This window comes from Neovison vison, chromosome 13, assembly GCF_020171115.1.
Source record: "Neovison vison isolate M4711 chromosome 13, ASM_NN_V1, whole genome shotgun sequence".
Taxonomy (NCBI): domain Eukaryota; kingdom Metazoa; phylum Chordata; class Mammalia; order Carnivora; family Mustelidae; genus Neogale; species Neogale vison.
The window spans coordinates 146,738,006-146,750,648 of record NC_058103.1 but is presented as its reverse complement, the minus strand read 5'-3'; the positions used below and the strand labels follow the sequence as shown (position 1 = coordinate 146,750,648).

At 46.8% G+C, this 12,643-nt stretch overlaps 1 protein-coding gene across 5 annotated transcripts in view; it reads right to left on the bottom strand.

Moving 5' to 3' along the window:
- The window catches only part of WDR93 (WD repeat domain 93), a 44,495-nt gene that overhangs the window by 10,659 nt on the left and 21,193 nt on the right, over window positions 1–12,643 (bottom strand). For all 5 annotated transcript variants that reach the window (XM_044232312.1, XM_044232316.1, XM_044232317.1 and 2 more), the window contains exons 8-13: window positions 10,150–10,234; window positions 6,249–6,420; window positions 5,013–5,083; window positions 4,368–4,454; window positions 3,202–3,321; window positions 1,179–1,392 (exon numbers count right to left, since the gene is read on the bottom strand). In XM_044232312.1, coding sequence (XP_044088247.1) covers window positions 1,179–1,392; window positions 3,202–3,321; window positions 4,368–4,454; window positions 5,013–5,083; window positions 6,249–6,420; window positions 10,150–10,234 — 749 coding nt within the window. The remainder of the gene's footprint in view (window positions 1–1,178; window positions 1,393–3,201; window positions 3,322–4,367; window positions 4,455–5,012; window positions 5,084–6,248; window positions 6,421–10,149; window positions 10,235–12,643) is intronic.

The following is a 12,643-nucleotide window of genomic DNA, read 5'->3' as shown; positions in this document are numbered from 1 at the left end:
GATTTTCCCACTGCTTGATCGTGGATATGGCCATGTGATGTGCTCTGTCCTGTGTGGCATGAACAGAGGCCTGGAAAGTGTGCACTGCGGTGGCCCTTGCTTGCTGAGGGGACCCTTGGGCTGTCAGGTGATAGAGGCTGAGACAGCCTGCAGGAGTGGCCACAAGGAGGAGAAACAAGCGTCCTGGCCAATGGTCAGGTGAGTGAGGCCACTGAGAACCGCCCAGCCCCTGGCCAAGCTGCCAGTGGCCTGGGACACACATGAGAGCCTGAACCAGACCAGTGGAGAAGCCGCCCAGCTGAGCCTCGCCCAAACAGCCGACCTACAGGATCGGGAGTCTGGGGCTAAATAATGAGTGTTTCCTTTAGCCTTTAAGTTGTGGGGTGGTTTGTTACATACAGCAATAGATAGATAACTACCTTTGGGGAGGAGAGAGAGAATGTGACCGGGGACAAGCACACAGAGAGCCTTAACTGAACTGGAGATGAACTTTTCTTAAATATTTTATTTATTTCTTTGAGAGAGAGACAGCGAAAGAGAGGACAAGCAGAGGGGAGAGGGAGAAACAGACTCCCTACTGAGTAGGGAGCCCAATGCAGGGCTCGATCCCAGGACCCCAGGATCATGACCTGAGCCAAAGGCAGATGCTTAACTGACTGAGCCACCCAAGCACCTGGGAGATGATCTAGTTCTTAAGCTTGATGATGGATGCAGGGGAGTTTCTCTCTGCCTCTAGATATACACACACGTGGACACACACACTAAATATAGTGTGTATATGTATATATATATGCATACATATAGGGTGTGCATATAGAAACAGCCAAAATCCACACACATATTCTGTTGATCATTTGCAAGCTTAAAGTATTTCACAATTTAGAAGAGAAAGAGACCCTTGAGGAAACGGATAAAAGGCTCTTTTGGCAGAAATGATGCTCTCCTTGGTCATGTGGGACACGAAAGGTGTCCCTTGTGCCATCATACAATTTTTGCAAGACGAGTTTTACATATTTACCCACATATAAAAGACAGTGGGGACCTTGGGACGCTCACGGGTGGGAGGTGGCGGCTACAGAGCAGTGGACTCCCACTGGGGAGGTGGTCGGTGTCTTATCAGTGAAAGGCGCCATCTGGCTGGCAGCTCGTTCACCCCGTCCTGCGCCCGAGCCACCCACCTCTCAGCGAGCACACTGATGCTGGGTCCTTGGGTCCCTCTGGCTGTCACCAGGTAGAGAGAAGAGTCTGTGCACAGCACCACACACTTCATTTGGGATTTCAAGGGATTCTCAGGATACATGTTCTTTCCTTTGTGGACTAAGAAGTACTTCAGGAAGTGAATGCTCTGGCAGGAACAGCCCTTGGGAAGCGCGATGACCCCAAGAGGGAAACCTGGAGAAATAATTCCACCAGCAGATCAGAAAAGTGGCCAGACGATAATGCAGCCAAGGGCTCGGGGTCCATGACCAGCAGGTGTGTGAGTGATGTGAAGGCAAGATCCAGCCAGGAGAGCCCTTTGAGAGTGAAACCAGAAACCCCAAAGCCCAGTGGGAGAGAAGAGCCCCGCCTCCTGAGTACGGAGAGGTGTGGGGGACAGAGAGGACCAGACCTGTGGAGGGGAGCTGAGTCAGCACTGGGATGGAAGGAAGGAAGCTACATCCAGCCCGGTCCTGAACCACAGCTGACCAGGGCAGGACGAGGTTCAACAGAGGGGGCAAGGGCCAGGGTGGTCTCAGAGAAGAAGAGGGACATGTGTGTGTGTCACCAAGCAATATCTAGAATGTATCAACATCCAGAAAAATGAAAGCAAGCTATTGGGCAAGGGAATGTGCCATTAGTATCACCCTTCTGCCTTTGACGTATCTTTTTTTTTTAATCTTACTTATTTATTTGACAGAGAGAGAGGTCACAAGTAGGCAGAGAGGCAGGCAGAGAGGGGAGGGGGAAGCAGGCTCCCCACTGAGCAGAGAGCCTGATGAGGGTCTCAATCCCAGGACCCTGAGATCACGACCTTAGCCAAAGGCAGAGGCCTTAACCCACTGAGCCACGCAGGCGCCCCTGACTTGGACATATCTTTAGCCATTGTAAGAACACTGTGGGTGCAGTAACTCAAGTTCAAGAGGGCCTGGAGCCCTGTTTATCTTCCCACCATGCGGGCGGAGTACGCACTATTGGAAACAACCATGGCATTCTTCAGATAAATAAGCCAAGTGAGGAAAGCACTTCACTGGCTTGACAACAGCCTCCCTGCGATGGCCACAAGCCAGGGCACCAACCCGAACTCTCACCGACGTGTGGGCTCGGAGCGCTGCCGGGGAAGATGGCGTACCTCTACTCCCAAATGAAACACCTATCCAGTTACAAAAGGCCAAACCAGTGATTCAGTCATCCCATCTAAGAAAGTCTGGTAAGAGGGAGACACTCCCGGGGCGCCTGGGTGGCTCAGTCGGTTAAGCGTCCAACTCTCGGTTTTGGCTCTGGTCATGATCTCATGGGTGGGATGGAGCCCCATGTTGGACTCTGTGCTTGGTGGGGAGTCTGAGGTTCTCTCTCTGCATCTCCCTTTGCCCCTCCTCCCCACTCTCTCTTTAATTAATTAATTAATTAATTAAAGGGAGACACTCCCTTACATCCTGATCAACTTAGGGCAAGTAGACACCGCTGATTTTCTGCACCTGCAGAGCTAGACCCAGGACCCAGGACTCTAGCAAGTTACCGCCCACCCAGAATAGTTGCTGGTCTTGCCCTGGCCCCCTTTGAGGTCTCTTAGTTTCCATACCAGTGAGGTTCCTGCTGACCAGGGAGGGGGTAGAATAGCAGGAAGCAGGACTTGCTTATTTTGAGAGCTTGGGGGAGACGGGGAGAGGGCCGAGACTGCCATGGTGCCACACCCGGGCCTGGAAGACACTTCCTCCCCAGAGAGTGATGGTGAGGAAATGGACAGACTTCCAGGCCCTGGTCCGGTGCGGGGACGGAGCTGGCACTCAGTAAATCCACAGGGAATGGGAATTGTCCGCACATACTAAGTTCAGTAAATGTCTGTTGAATGAGTGAATGAGGGGAAGGCAGGACCGGCTCCCCAAGATGACTTAAGAACACGGAGTAACTAACAGAAGGCTCCGAGCCTACAGGAATTCCAGCATTCCCAGACTCTCATTACCCGGAGACCCACCCAGGGGTCAGGCAGAGATGGGGGCTCACCTTCAGCCAGGTCCAACAGCGTGAGCACGCCATCCTCACAGGCCAGCGCTAGGTAGGTGGAGGTGCAGCTGAGCTGGGAGATCGTAATGGGCGCGGCGCACGGCCACACGCTCTCCGGGTCTGCGGGGAGGACACAGCATGCTAGGCTGTCCCCCAGCCTCCGCCCCCACCCAGCACCTCCACCTGCACAGCCCGAGACCCAGACGAGTCTGCCTGTCTGGGATGTGGGCAGGAGCCGTGGTCTGGGCTCACCCTCTTGCTCACCTCTCGGCTATGCTGTCTCCCTCCTAAGGATAAAAGAGGGGGTCACGCTACTGTCCCCCCGCAGCTAACAGTGAAGGCTTACGAGGTGCTGAGCACTGTGGTAAACCCTTTCCATGCCTCCTTTCAGTTAATTCTCACAAGGGTCCCGTGAGGTGAGTCCTGTTAGCACCCCTATTTCACAGATGAGGAAACTGAGGCAGGATGTAAGCGACCTGCCCCAGGTCCCAGCCAGTTGGTACAGAGGTTGGTATTAGAAGCCGCGCTGCCTGGGAGAGGGCTGGAAGGAGAGAGATTCTTCCTTTGCCCATTTTCACATTTCACTATCCTTGTATAATTCTGAAATATAACCTAAGTGAACAGCTCAAGGAATCACCCCGAAGTGAACTTGCTCGACAGCCATGAGTTTGTATAAACCAAACCACCACCGTGTTTCCAAAGTGCCTGTCAGTTTCAAAGAGCTTTCACATCCGGAAACCCTCTGGATTTGGCTCTTCCCAGCAAGGGCGAGCAGGGGGCGGGGATGGCTTCGTGAATTAGCTCTGTGTTTCAGATGAGAAAAGGGAACTGGGGCTCACGGTGGCTGGCCTGACGGCACGCAGTTTACAAACACTCGGGCCGGGGCTGGATCTGGCCTCTGACGCCAGGCCTCTCTTTACCTGAGCTGCCAAAGGAGTCCTGGGGACTGGACTAGGTTTTGTCCCTGTTGACCTGTTCTCTTAAAGAAACGGGACCGCTCAGAGACAGAGCCTTGCGGTCACTCACACCCCAGCCACTGAGCCACCTGCTTCTGCCTGCACAGCTCTGGTCCCCTAAAGTGACACGTCAGTCACGTGCCCTCAACTAAGCTGGAGAAGGCCATGTTCCGAGAGCCCCGAGCTTAGGGAACCCCCATCTCAAAGTACCGACTTTATCCTTCGGAGTTCGGTGAAGTGAATAGAGGTAGAAGTTGTGATTTCCAGGCCAGTGTATGCCAAGGACACAGGCCACCCCTGGGAAAGAAGAGAGAGGGGGCATCATGTAAGGAATCTAGATACCCTCTGGTTTGTACAGAAGCTTTTGCCCAAGAGGAAGTCGGTTTGCAATCAAAAGTGGTCTGTTCTAATGGGCAGCAGGCAACAGAAGGACGTGCCTCCTGGGGAGTGGGGGGGCACCCCTGGGAGGGCTGTACCTAAGGTCAAGTCACCTTCCTGGGTGGGGAGGATGGTCCCACTGCCCCTGGGCTGCTTTCACATCTTCTAGATAATTCATGTCCTCTTGGCTGTCAGTGTTTTAAATAACCTTTTGCACAAAATGAATTCATGTACACAAGCAGCCCGGCGGGCCATGGGCTCATGCCCTCCTCTGTGGCAGGTCCCTCCCTGAGATGATGCCAGTCTTTGTCATCAGGGAATCTGGGCGCCATGCATCCAGCCAGAAACCATTAAGCTCCAGCTGTGAAGCTAGTGACCTACTTCCGGCCTCCCTCCCTCCCACAGCGCAGGGTTTGCTGAGGCATTCCCTCCAGGGGCTCACTGCCAAGGATAACCCCCTGCTTCGTGTTCATTTACCCGAGGGGCTCTTGACTTCTGCTGGCATTGCAATCATGCTGCTGGGAAGGAGGAAATGGAACGTGGCCATGCTGGGGAGAAAAAGAGACACCAGTCAGAGCCCCGGCAGACTCCTTGGCCAGGAGAGATGCTGGCAGTCTTGGTGCTAAAACCAGACGTGGGTGGTTAGGATGGACCTTCCGCGCTCTCTGTGCTGGTCCTGGGCTGCAGACCTTGGAAGTTGGTGAGGGCGGGGCGGACTGAGCTGTGGGAGTCACTTGCAGGTTGGGAACAGTGCCCAGCACCTAGCAGAACTTTCTCTGTCCTAGAGGAAGATCCCTTAGTGATCAGACTCGGCTCCCTCATGCTGGGGGGTAATCCAACTAGGGGGGTGCTGATAAATTTGCTCTTCTTAAAAAAGCCAATCAATTGCTTGATTTATAGAGTTTGCATTTACATGAGCTTCTTGTGGTATAAAGACTCCCACTACAGACTGTGCGAATAGTTTAACAACTAGCCTGCAACACTCCTAACTACCCAGCTAGGCAGTGCACCCCTGAACCTCATGGGGGTCCCGCTTCAGGTGTCTGGTAGCTGCTATGAGGGCACAACCCTAGGGGTCTGTGTCCCCAAGTGAGAAAATTCGAGATGCTCTTGACAGCAAGATGTGAGGCTTCCCGGGTAAAGCAAGAACATTCCGGAGGTTCAGCGTAGCTGTGAGGAGAGCTAGCTCCTAAAACCAGCTCTACCAAGTTCAAAGACTTGGGCTCAGTTTTTACAATCACAGCAGGGCTCATGAGCCCTTCCTGCTGCCTGAGGTTACAGAGGAAAGTATTTAAGTAATTAGACATTAATATATGACATTAAAAAGACTGGATGGAAATTGAATAATAAGTCTCAGTGAATAGTGAGACTTTTATGTCTGTCTGCAGGCTCTTCTGTGTTGTCAAGATAATCGGGAAAAAATTTTTTTAAGAGAAGATATGCACAAAATTGTAAACTAAACTCCTCTTGCACACACACGTCTATCCCCTCTTTGAACTTCACGTGATCAGCCTCTATTCTAACAGTATTTGAATAATCTCCAAGGATAAAACTTTTTCAAAACATCTGCTGAAAATTTTGGAAAAAAGTCCCCAAAACCATGAGCTCTTAGACCTCAGATGAATTCACGGGCTTGGGCACACGTTCCCGTGAGTGCCCGCACGGCTCCGGGGAGCAGGGGGCTCCCGGGGGGGGGGCCCCCAGCCCGCTCACCTGAGTGGCTCCTCCTCCCACGCCGTGTCCGGGTCCTTCCGGTATGAGGCGTGGAAGATGGCCGCCTGCTGCTCCCACTGACTGTCCTTGATGAAGTGGTTCTGCCCCGAGCCCAGGCCATAGTAGTCCTCTACCTTGGCAAAGATTTCCAGGGGGCTTTTGAACGTGGTACCTAGGATGAAAAGATTCCGGAATCGGTCAAACCCTGGGACTTCCGCCTTCCTGATTTTCCCTCCTTCCTCGGTGCTTCCCAGTTTCCTGTGGAATCCCCCATCCCCAGAAGTCCATGGGGGAGCCCAGGGTTCAGCCTTCGCCCTGCCACAGGCCAAGCGCAGCTCCTGCAGCCCCATCCCACCGCCACTTCCTGTTTCCGGGTTACCGGATCCGCAGAGGCGGCCTCAGACCTCCGGTGCTGTGTCCCCAGGGCAGCAAGGCCCCAAACGGCCAGTTTCGGTCACTACTGAGCGCTGCTGAAGGCCCCCGTACTCAGGCCCGCCCCGAGTTCACCTACCGCGCCGCCTTCCTGCAAAATTCTCCTGTCTGCCAATCACTTTTCTTACCACTCGACTCCCCCTGAAACCTTTCATTTCCTTCTTTTTCAACTGTTCCTAAATCCTCAGTAAAACTGGGTGATTGATTTTCTGGGCGCCCACCCCAGCTTTGAGAACTCTGCTCTCTTTGGAGTGGGCTGGAGGCCCCATAGTGCCCCATTAGCCCTTCCCCTGAGACACCCACTGTCCCCGGTTTCTTGCACTGGTTGCTCCAAGGAGACCCCTTTTGTATAAACAAATGGCAGCGAACGATGCACAAGCAGTTCCCTTAGTGGGGTCCCTGATCAGGGATCCCGCAGGCTCAACAGAACTTGTTAGAAATGCAGATTCTCAGGCTCCACCCCAGGCGGAAGGGGACACTGTGGGTGGAGCCCAGCCATCCGGGTTCTAACAAGTTCTCCAGGTGAGTCTGATGCAACTAACGTTTGAGAATTGTTCTTAGACACGAGCACCCTTGCGTTTTTCACTCAAAATGGCTTGGAGATCTCTTCCTATCAGTACTATAGACCTTCCTCATTGTTGCTTGTTTTCTTTTCTTCTTCTTCTTCTTCTTCTTTTTTTCCCCCTTTTTCCTTTTTTTTTTATTTTTTTAAGATTTTATTTATTTGACAGACGGAGATCACAAGTGGGCACAGAGGCTGGCAGAGAGAAAGAGAGGGAAAAAGGCTCCCTGTGGAGCAGAGAGCCCGATGTGAGACTAGATCCCAGGACCCTGAGATCATGACCTGAGCCCAAGGCAGCTGCGTGACTGACTGAGCCACCCGAGTGTTCCTGTTGCTTGTTTCCATTCTCTGAAAATTTTTATGTGAAATATAATACATTCAGCAAAGAGTATAAAAATATATATCTTAATAAATTATTACAAGGCAAACATCTGTCTCTATTCAGGTCCAGAGATGGGACAATGTGTGCTCCCTAGAAATTCTGCAAAGGCCTGTCTCCAGTCATGGCCTCCGGGGAAGAGCGGCAAACACTCTCCTGGCTTCTGTGTAAGCACCACGTTCAATTTATTTTACTTCGGTCTCCATGTGCATCTAAACACGATAGCTTTGTTCGGCCTGATTTTGCACTATATACAAAAATGGGATTATATACAGCGCTAACTCTAAGTCTGCCCTCTTTGGTTTAATACTCTTTGTGGCATTTGGCCATTTTGTTGCGGATGGCTATAGTTTGTTCCTTATTATTGACAGTATCCCATCGAGTGAATGAATATATGACAGTTACATCTGTTCTGTCGTTGATGGGCATTTCGGTTGTTCCACATGGGCAGGTACTGAAAAATCACGTCATTGCTATCATTCTTGTACATGTCTGTAAATATCGGGGGAGCATTTACTTGTGAACCTATCAGGTATACACCTAGAAGGAGGGGGACCACTTCCCCCCGGTTTGCTCAGGAAGTCCCTAGTGTTGGCGCAGAAAGCCCCACACCCCAGGAAATGCCTCAGTCCCAGGCAAGCTGGAATGGTGAGTTATGCTGCCTAAGAGTGTAAGTGCTGGGTCTCGGTATAAATTATCATCAACATTACTAGATCATACCAAACTGTTTCTCAAAATGATTGTACTGATTTTCATGCGACGTCTGGTTATGGTTATTCCACATCCTTACCAACTTGGTACCATCAGCCTCTTTTCATTGTTGCCCTCGTGGTGGGTGTGGAATGGTAGCTTGTAATGGTTTTCATTTGCGTTTCCCTGATAACTAAGGATGTTAAGCACATATGTTCATATGTTTATTGGCCATTTGAATAAGGCCATCTTGCCTGTTTTATACTCGATTGTCACTTTTCCTTAATAAGTTGTAGGAATTCTGTATATACTCTTGATATGGACCATTCATAAGTTTTATGTGTTTTGCAAATGTCTCCCCTCATTATGTGGCTTGTTCTTTCATGGTTTTACTGATGTCTTAGGGTGACAGAAAGTCCTTAATTTTAGTAGCCATATTTATCAAATTTTTCTTTTATTATAAGTGCTTTTTCTATTTGTTTTGTTTAAAAAGTCTTTCCCTACCCGGAAGTCATAAAGATATTGTCTTATATTATTTTTTAAAAGCCTATTGTTGGGGCAGCTGGGGGTTCAATTGGTTAAATATCTGCCTTCAGCTCAGGTCATGATCTCAGGGTCCTGGGTTCGAGCCCCACGTCAGGCTCCCTGCACTGTGGGCAATCTGTTTCTCCCTCCCCCTCTTCCCCTTTCCCCTATTTATGCTCCCTCTCTCTCTCAAATAAATAAAATCTTTAAAAAATATTTAAAAGCTCTCTTGTTTTCTCTTTCTTATTTACTTCTGTGAGTCACCTGGAATTTATTTTTGTGTGTGGCATGAGGCAGGAGTCCTGTCTCACTTTTGTTTCCATATGGACAAGCAGCACCATTTACTGAAATGACCATCCTTTCTCCACGGCTCCGGAGTGCCACCCCTCAGATATCAAGTGGCCACTAATGCCTGAGTCTGTCCTGGCCTCTATGATAGTTCTTTCATCTATTTTTTTTTATCTTGTCTTAATCACTGTAGCTTTATGATAAATCTTGATGGAGCAAATCATATCATCATGTTCTTTTATGAGAGTGAACTAGATATTCTTGGCTTTTTAAATTTCCTTCTTTGTTTTTAATGGTTGCAAAGTATTCCTTTGGATGTGTGTGACCAGATTTTATTTAACTAGTCTGTTGCATCTATAAATACTGCTGCAGTGAATATTCCTATATCTTTTATGTCATGTGCACGTATCGAAAGGATATACTCTATCCTCTGCCTATAATGGACTTCTCCTCTGCACCTCATGACCTACTCCTACTTATCCTTCAAAACCTTCCCAAATGCCTCATCCTTTGATAAAGGCTTTGCCTGCTCTGTGGCAGAGTTAGTCACTCTTTCCTCTATGTTCTCGTGGTCCTAGATGTTCCCCATCATTGCACTTATCATAACGTACAATGTTGGTTTCCTCTTACTCCTCTTTAGTAGCACTGCAGCTTTTAGAGCACAGGAAGGTGTGTCTACCTCATCTGTGTGCTTGGTGTGTTACTGGCACTCAGCAAATACTGATCAGTGAACGAACACAGAAATATAGAAATGAATAAACTCCAGCTAGATGACTGTCTTTCCAGATTTCCCAATTCTGTTAGTTAGCTGTATCCTTGTAACTTCTATATTTTTTTGTCTTCAGATCCCAGATCTTATGACTTGAAAATTTTTTTCCTTTCAGAACTATACTTGTAGTTTAGATATTGCTGCTAATAAGTAGAAAAAACGGGAAATGTGGAGAAAGGAAAAAAAAAAAGGAAAAAGGAAAAAAACCCAAATTAATGGCAGAAGGAAAGAGAGCAGTTAGTTGAATTATACTAACCTGTAACTGGTTTGGGTGGTTTGATCTTCATTATGTGAACTGGAAGACTCAACTTAATGTCTCCTCTAAAACAAACCATCATATCCTATAATAAGGAAAAGGCACAGCTAAGAAGCCAACAAAGGGGATATAACAGAATCATTAAAAACATATCTGAAAGAAGACAGAAAAAGAGGGGAAAGGAAGGAAAAAAGGGGAAAAGCGGGACAAATAGAAAGTAAATAGCAAAGTGATAGATTTAAATTCAAACACATCAATAATTACATTAAACATAAATGGCCTAACTACCCTAATTAAAGGTAATTGTACAAAAACTGTATAAGAAGGTAAGACCCAACTACATGCTGTCAAAAAGAAATTCATTTTAAATACAAAGACACCAATATTAAAAGTGTAGAAAAAGATACATCTTGTAAAAATAATGAAAGGAAAGCTGGGGTGACTGTATTAATATCTGACATAATAGATTTCAGAGCAAAAAATATTACCAGGGTTCAAAGATTCACTGAATAATGATAAAATAGTCAATTCACCAAGGAGATATAACATTCCGAATGTTTACACACCTAATAACGGAGCTTCAAAATACATGAAGCAAAGGCTCATAGAAGTGAAAGCAGAAATAGATAAATCTGTAATTTATTTTTTTAAACATCTCCGCCCTCCCACCTCAGGCAGCGATCCTGATGAATCTGTAATCTTAAAGATTTGAACACTCCTCTCTCAATAACTGATAGAATAGACAGAAACCCAGTAGGAGCATAGTAAGGATATAGAAGGAAAAGCAGTAAATATATAGGAGACTTCAATAACTTAACCGACAATAGCTGAATATACATTGTTTTCAAGTGCACATAAAACATTTAACAAGATAAACCATATTCTGGGCACAAAACAAATCTTAATAAATTTAAAAGGTTTCAAATTATATGAAGCATGTTCTCTATTCACAATGGAATTAGAAATCACAAAAATAAAGACATCTGGATATTTCAAAGTATAGAAGTATTTAGAAGTATAATACACCTCTAAATAATTCATTGTTCAAAAAATATGCCAAAAAGCAAACTGGGAAGTAATTTGAAGTATTTTTAAAAATAACATCAACATATAAAGAAAGGTCTATTGATGGGCTCTCTGTTCTCTTCCATTGATCTATGTGTCTGTTTTTGTGCCAGTACCATACTGTCTTGATGATGACAGCTTTGTAATAGAGCTTGAAGTCTGGAATTGTGATGCCACCAACTTTGGCTTTCTTTTTCAATATTCCTTTGGCTATTCGAGGTCTTTTCTGGTTCCATATAAATTTTAGGATTATTTGTTCCATTTCTTTGAAAAAAAAAAAAGGATGGGATTTTGATAGGGATTGCATTAAATGTGTAGATTGCTTTAGGTAACATAGACATTTTCACAATATTTGTTATTCCAATTCATGTTCACTATTACATGATCTCCCTGATATGAGGAAGTGGAGATGCAACGTGGGGGGGTTGGGGGTAGAAAAAGAATAAATGAACAAAGATGGGCTCGGGAGGGAGATAAACCATAAGAGACTCTTAATGTCACAAAACAAACTGAGGGTTGCTGGGGGTAGGGGGGTAGGGAGAGGGTGGTGGGGTTATGGACAATGGGGAGGGTATGTGCTATGGTGAGTGTTGTGAAGTGTGTAAACCTCGCAACTCACAGACCTGTACCCCTGGGGCTAATAATACATTATATGTTTATTAAAAAATTTAAAAACTTTTAAAAAATGTATAAAGGAAGCAACTAAAACAGTGCTTAGATGTAAGTTTATAGCACTAAATGCCTATATCAGAAAAGAAGATCTCAAATCAATGACCTACATTTCTGCCTAAGAAACTAGAAAACAAGGAAAAACTTACACCTGAAGTAAGTGGATGAAAGAAAATAATAATCAAATTGGAAACCAATGAGATAGAAAACAGAAAAAAAATGAGGAAAAGAAATGAAACCAAAAGCTGGCTCTTTGATGAGATTAATCAAATTGACAAACCTCTAGCTATGCTGATTAAGAAAAAAAGAGAAAATACAAATTACCAATATCAGAAATGGGAGTCCGTTGAGTGTCCAACTCTCAATTTTGGTTCAGGTCATGATCTCAAGGTTGTGAGATCGAGTCCCCCACCTGCCATCAGTAGGGAGTCAGTTTGGGATTCTCCCTTCCTCTCTCTCTGCTCCTCCCCCACCAGCTGTCTCTGTCTCTGTCTCTCTCTGTCTCTCTCTTTCTCTATCTCAAATCAATCAAACAAACCAACCAATATCAGAAATGAAGAAGGTGACATCAAAACAGATTTTACAGGGGTAAAATCTATAAAAACAGATTTTACAGGGGTGCCTGGGTGGCTCAGTATGGATTTGGCTGAGGTCATGATCTCAGAGTCATGGGCTCAAGCCCCACATTGGTCTCTGCATTCAGCATGGGGTCTGCTGGAGTTTCTTTCCCTCTGCCTCTCCCCCTGCTCACTCCCTCTCT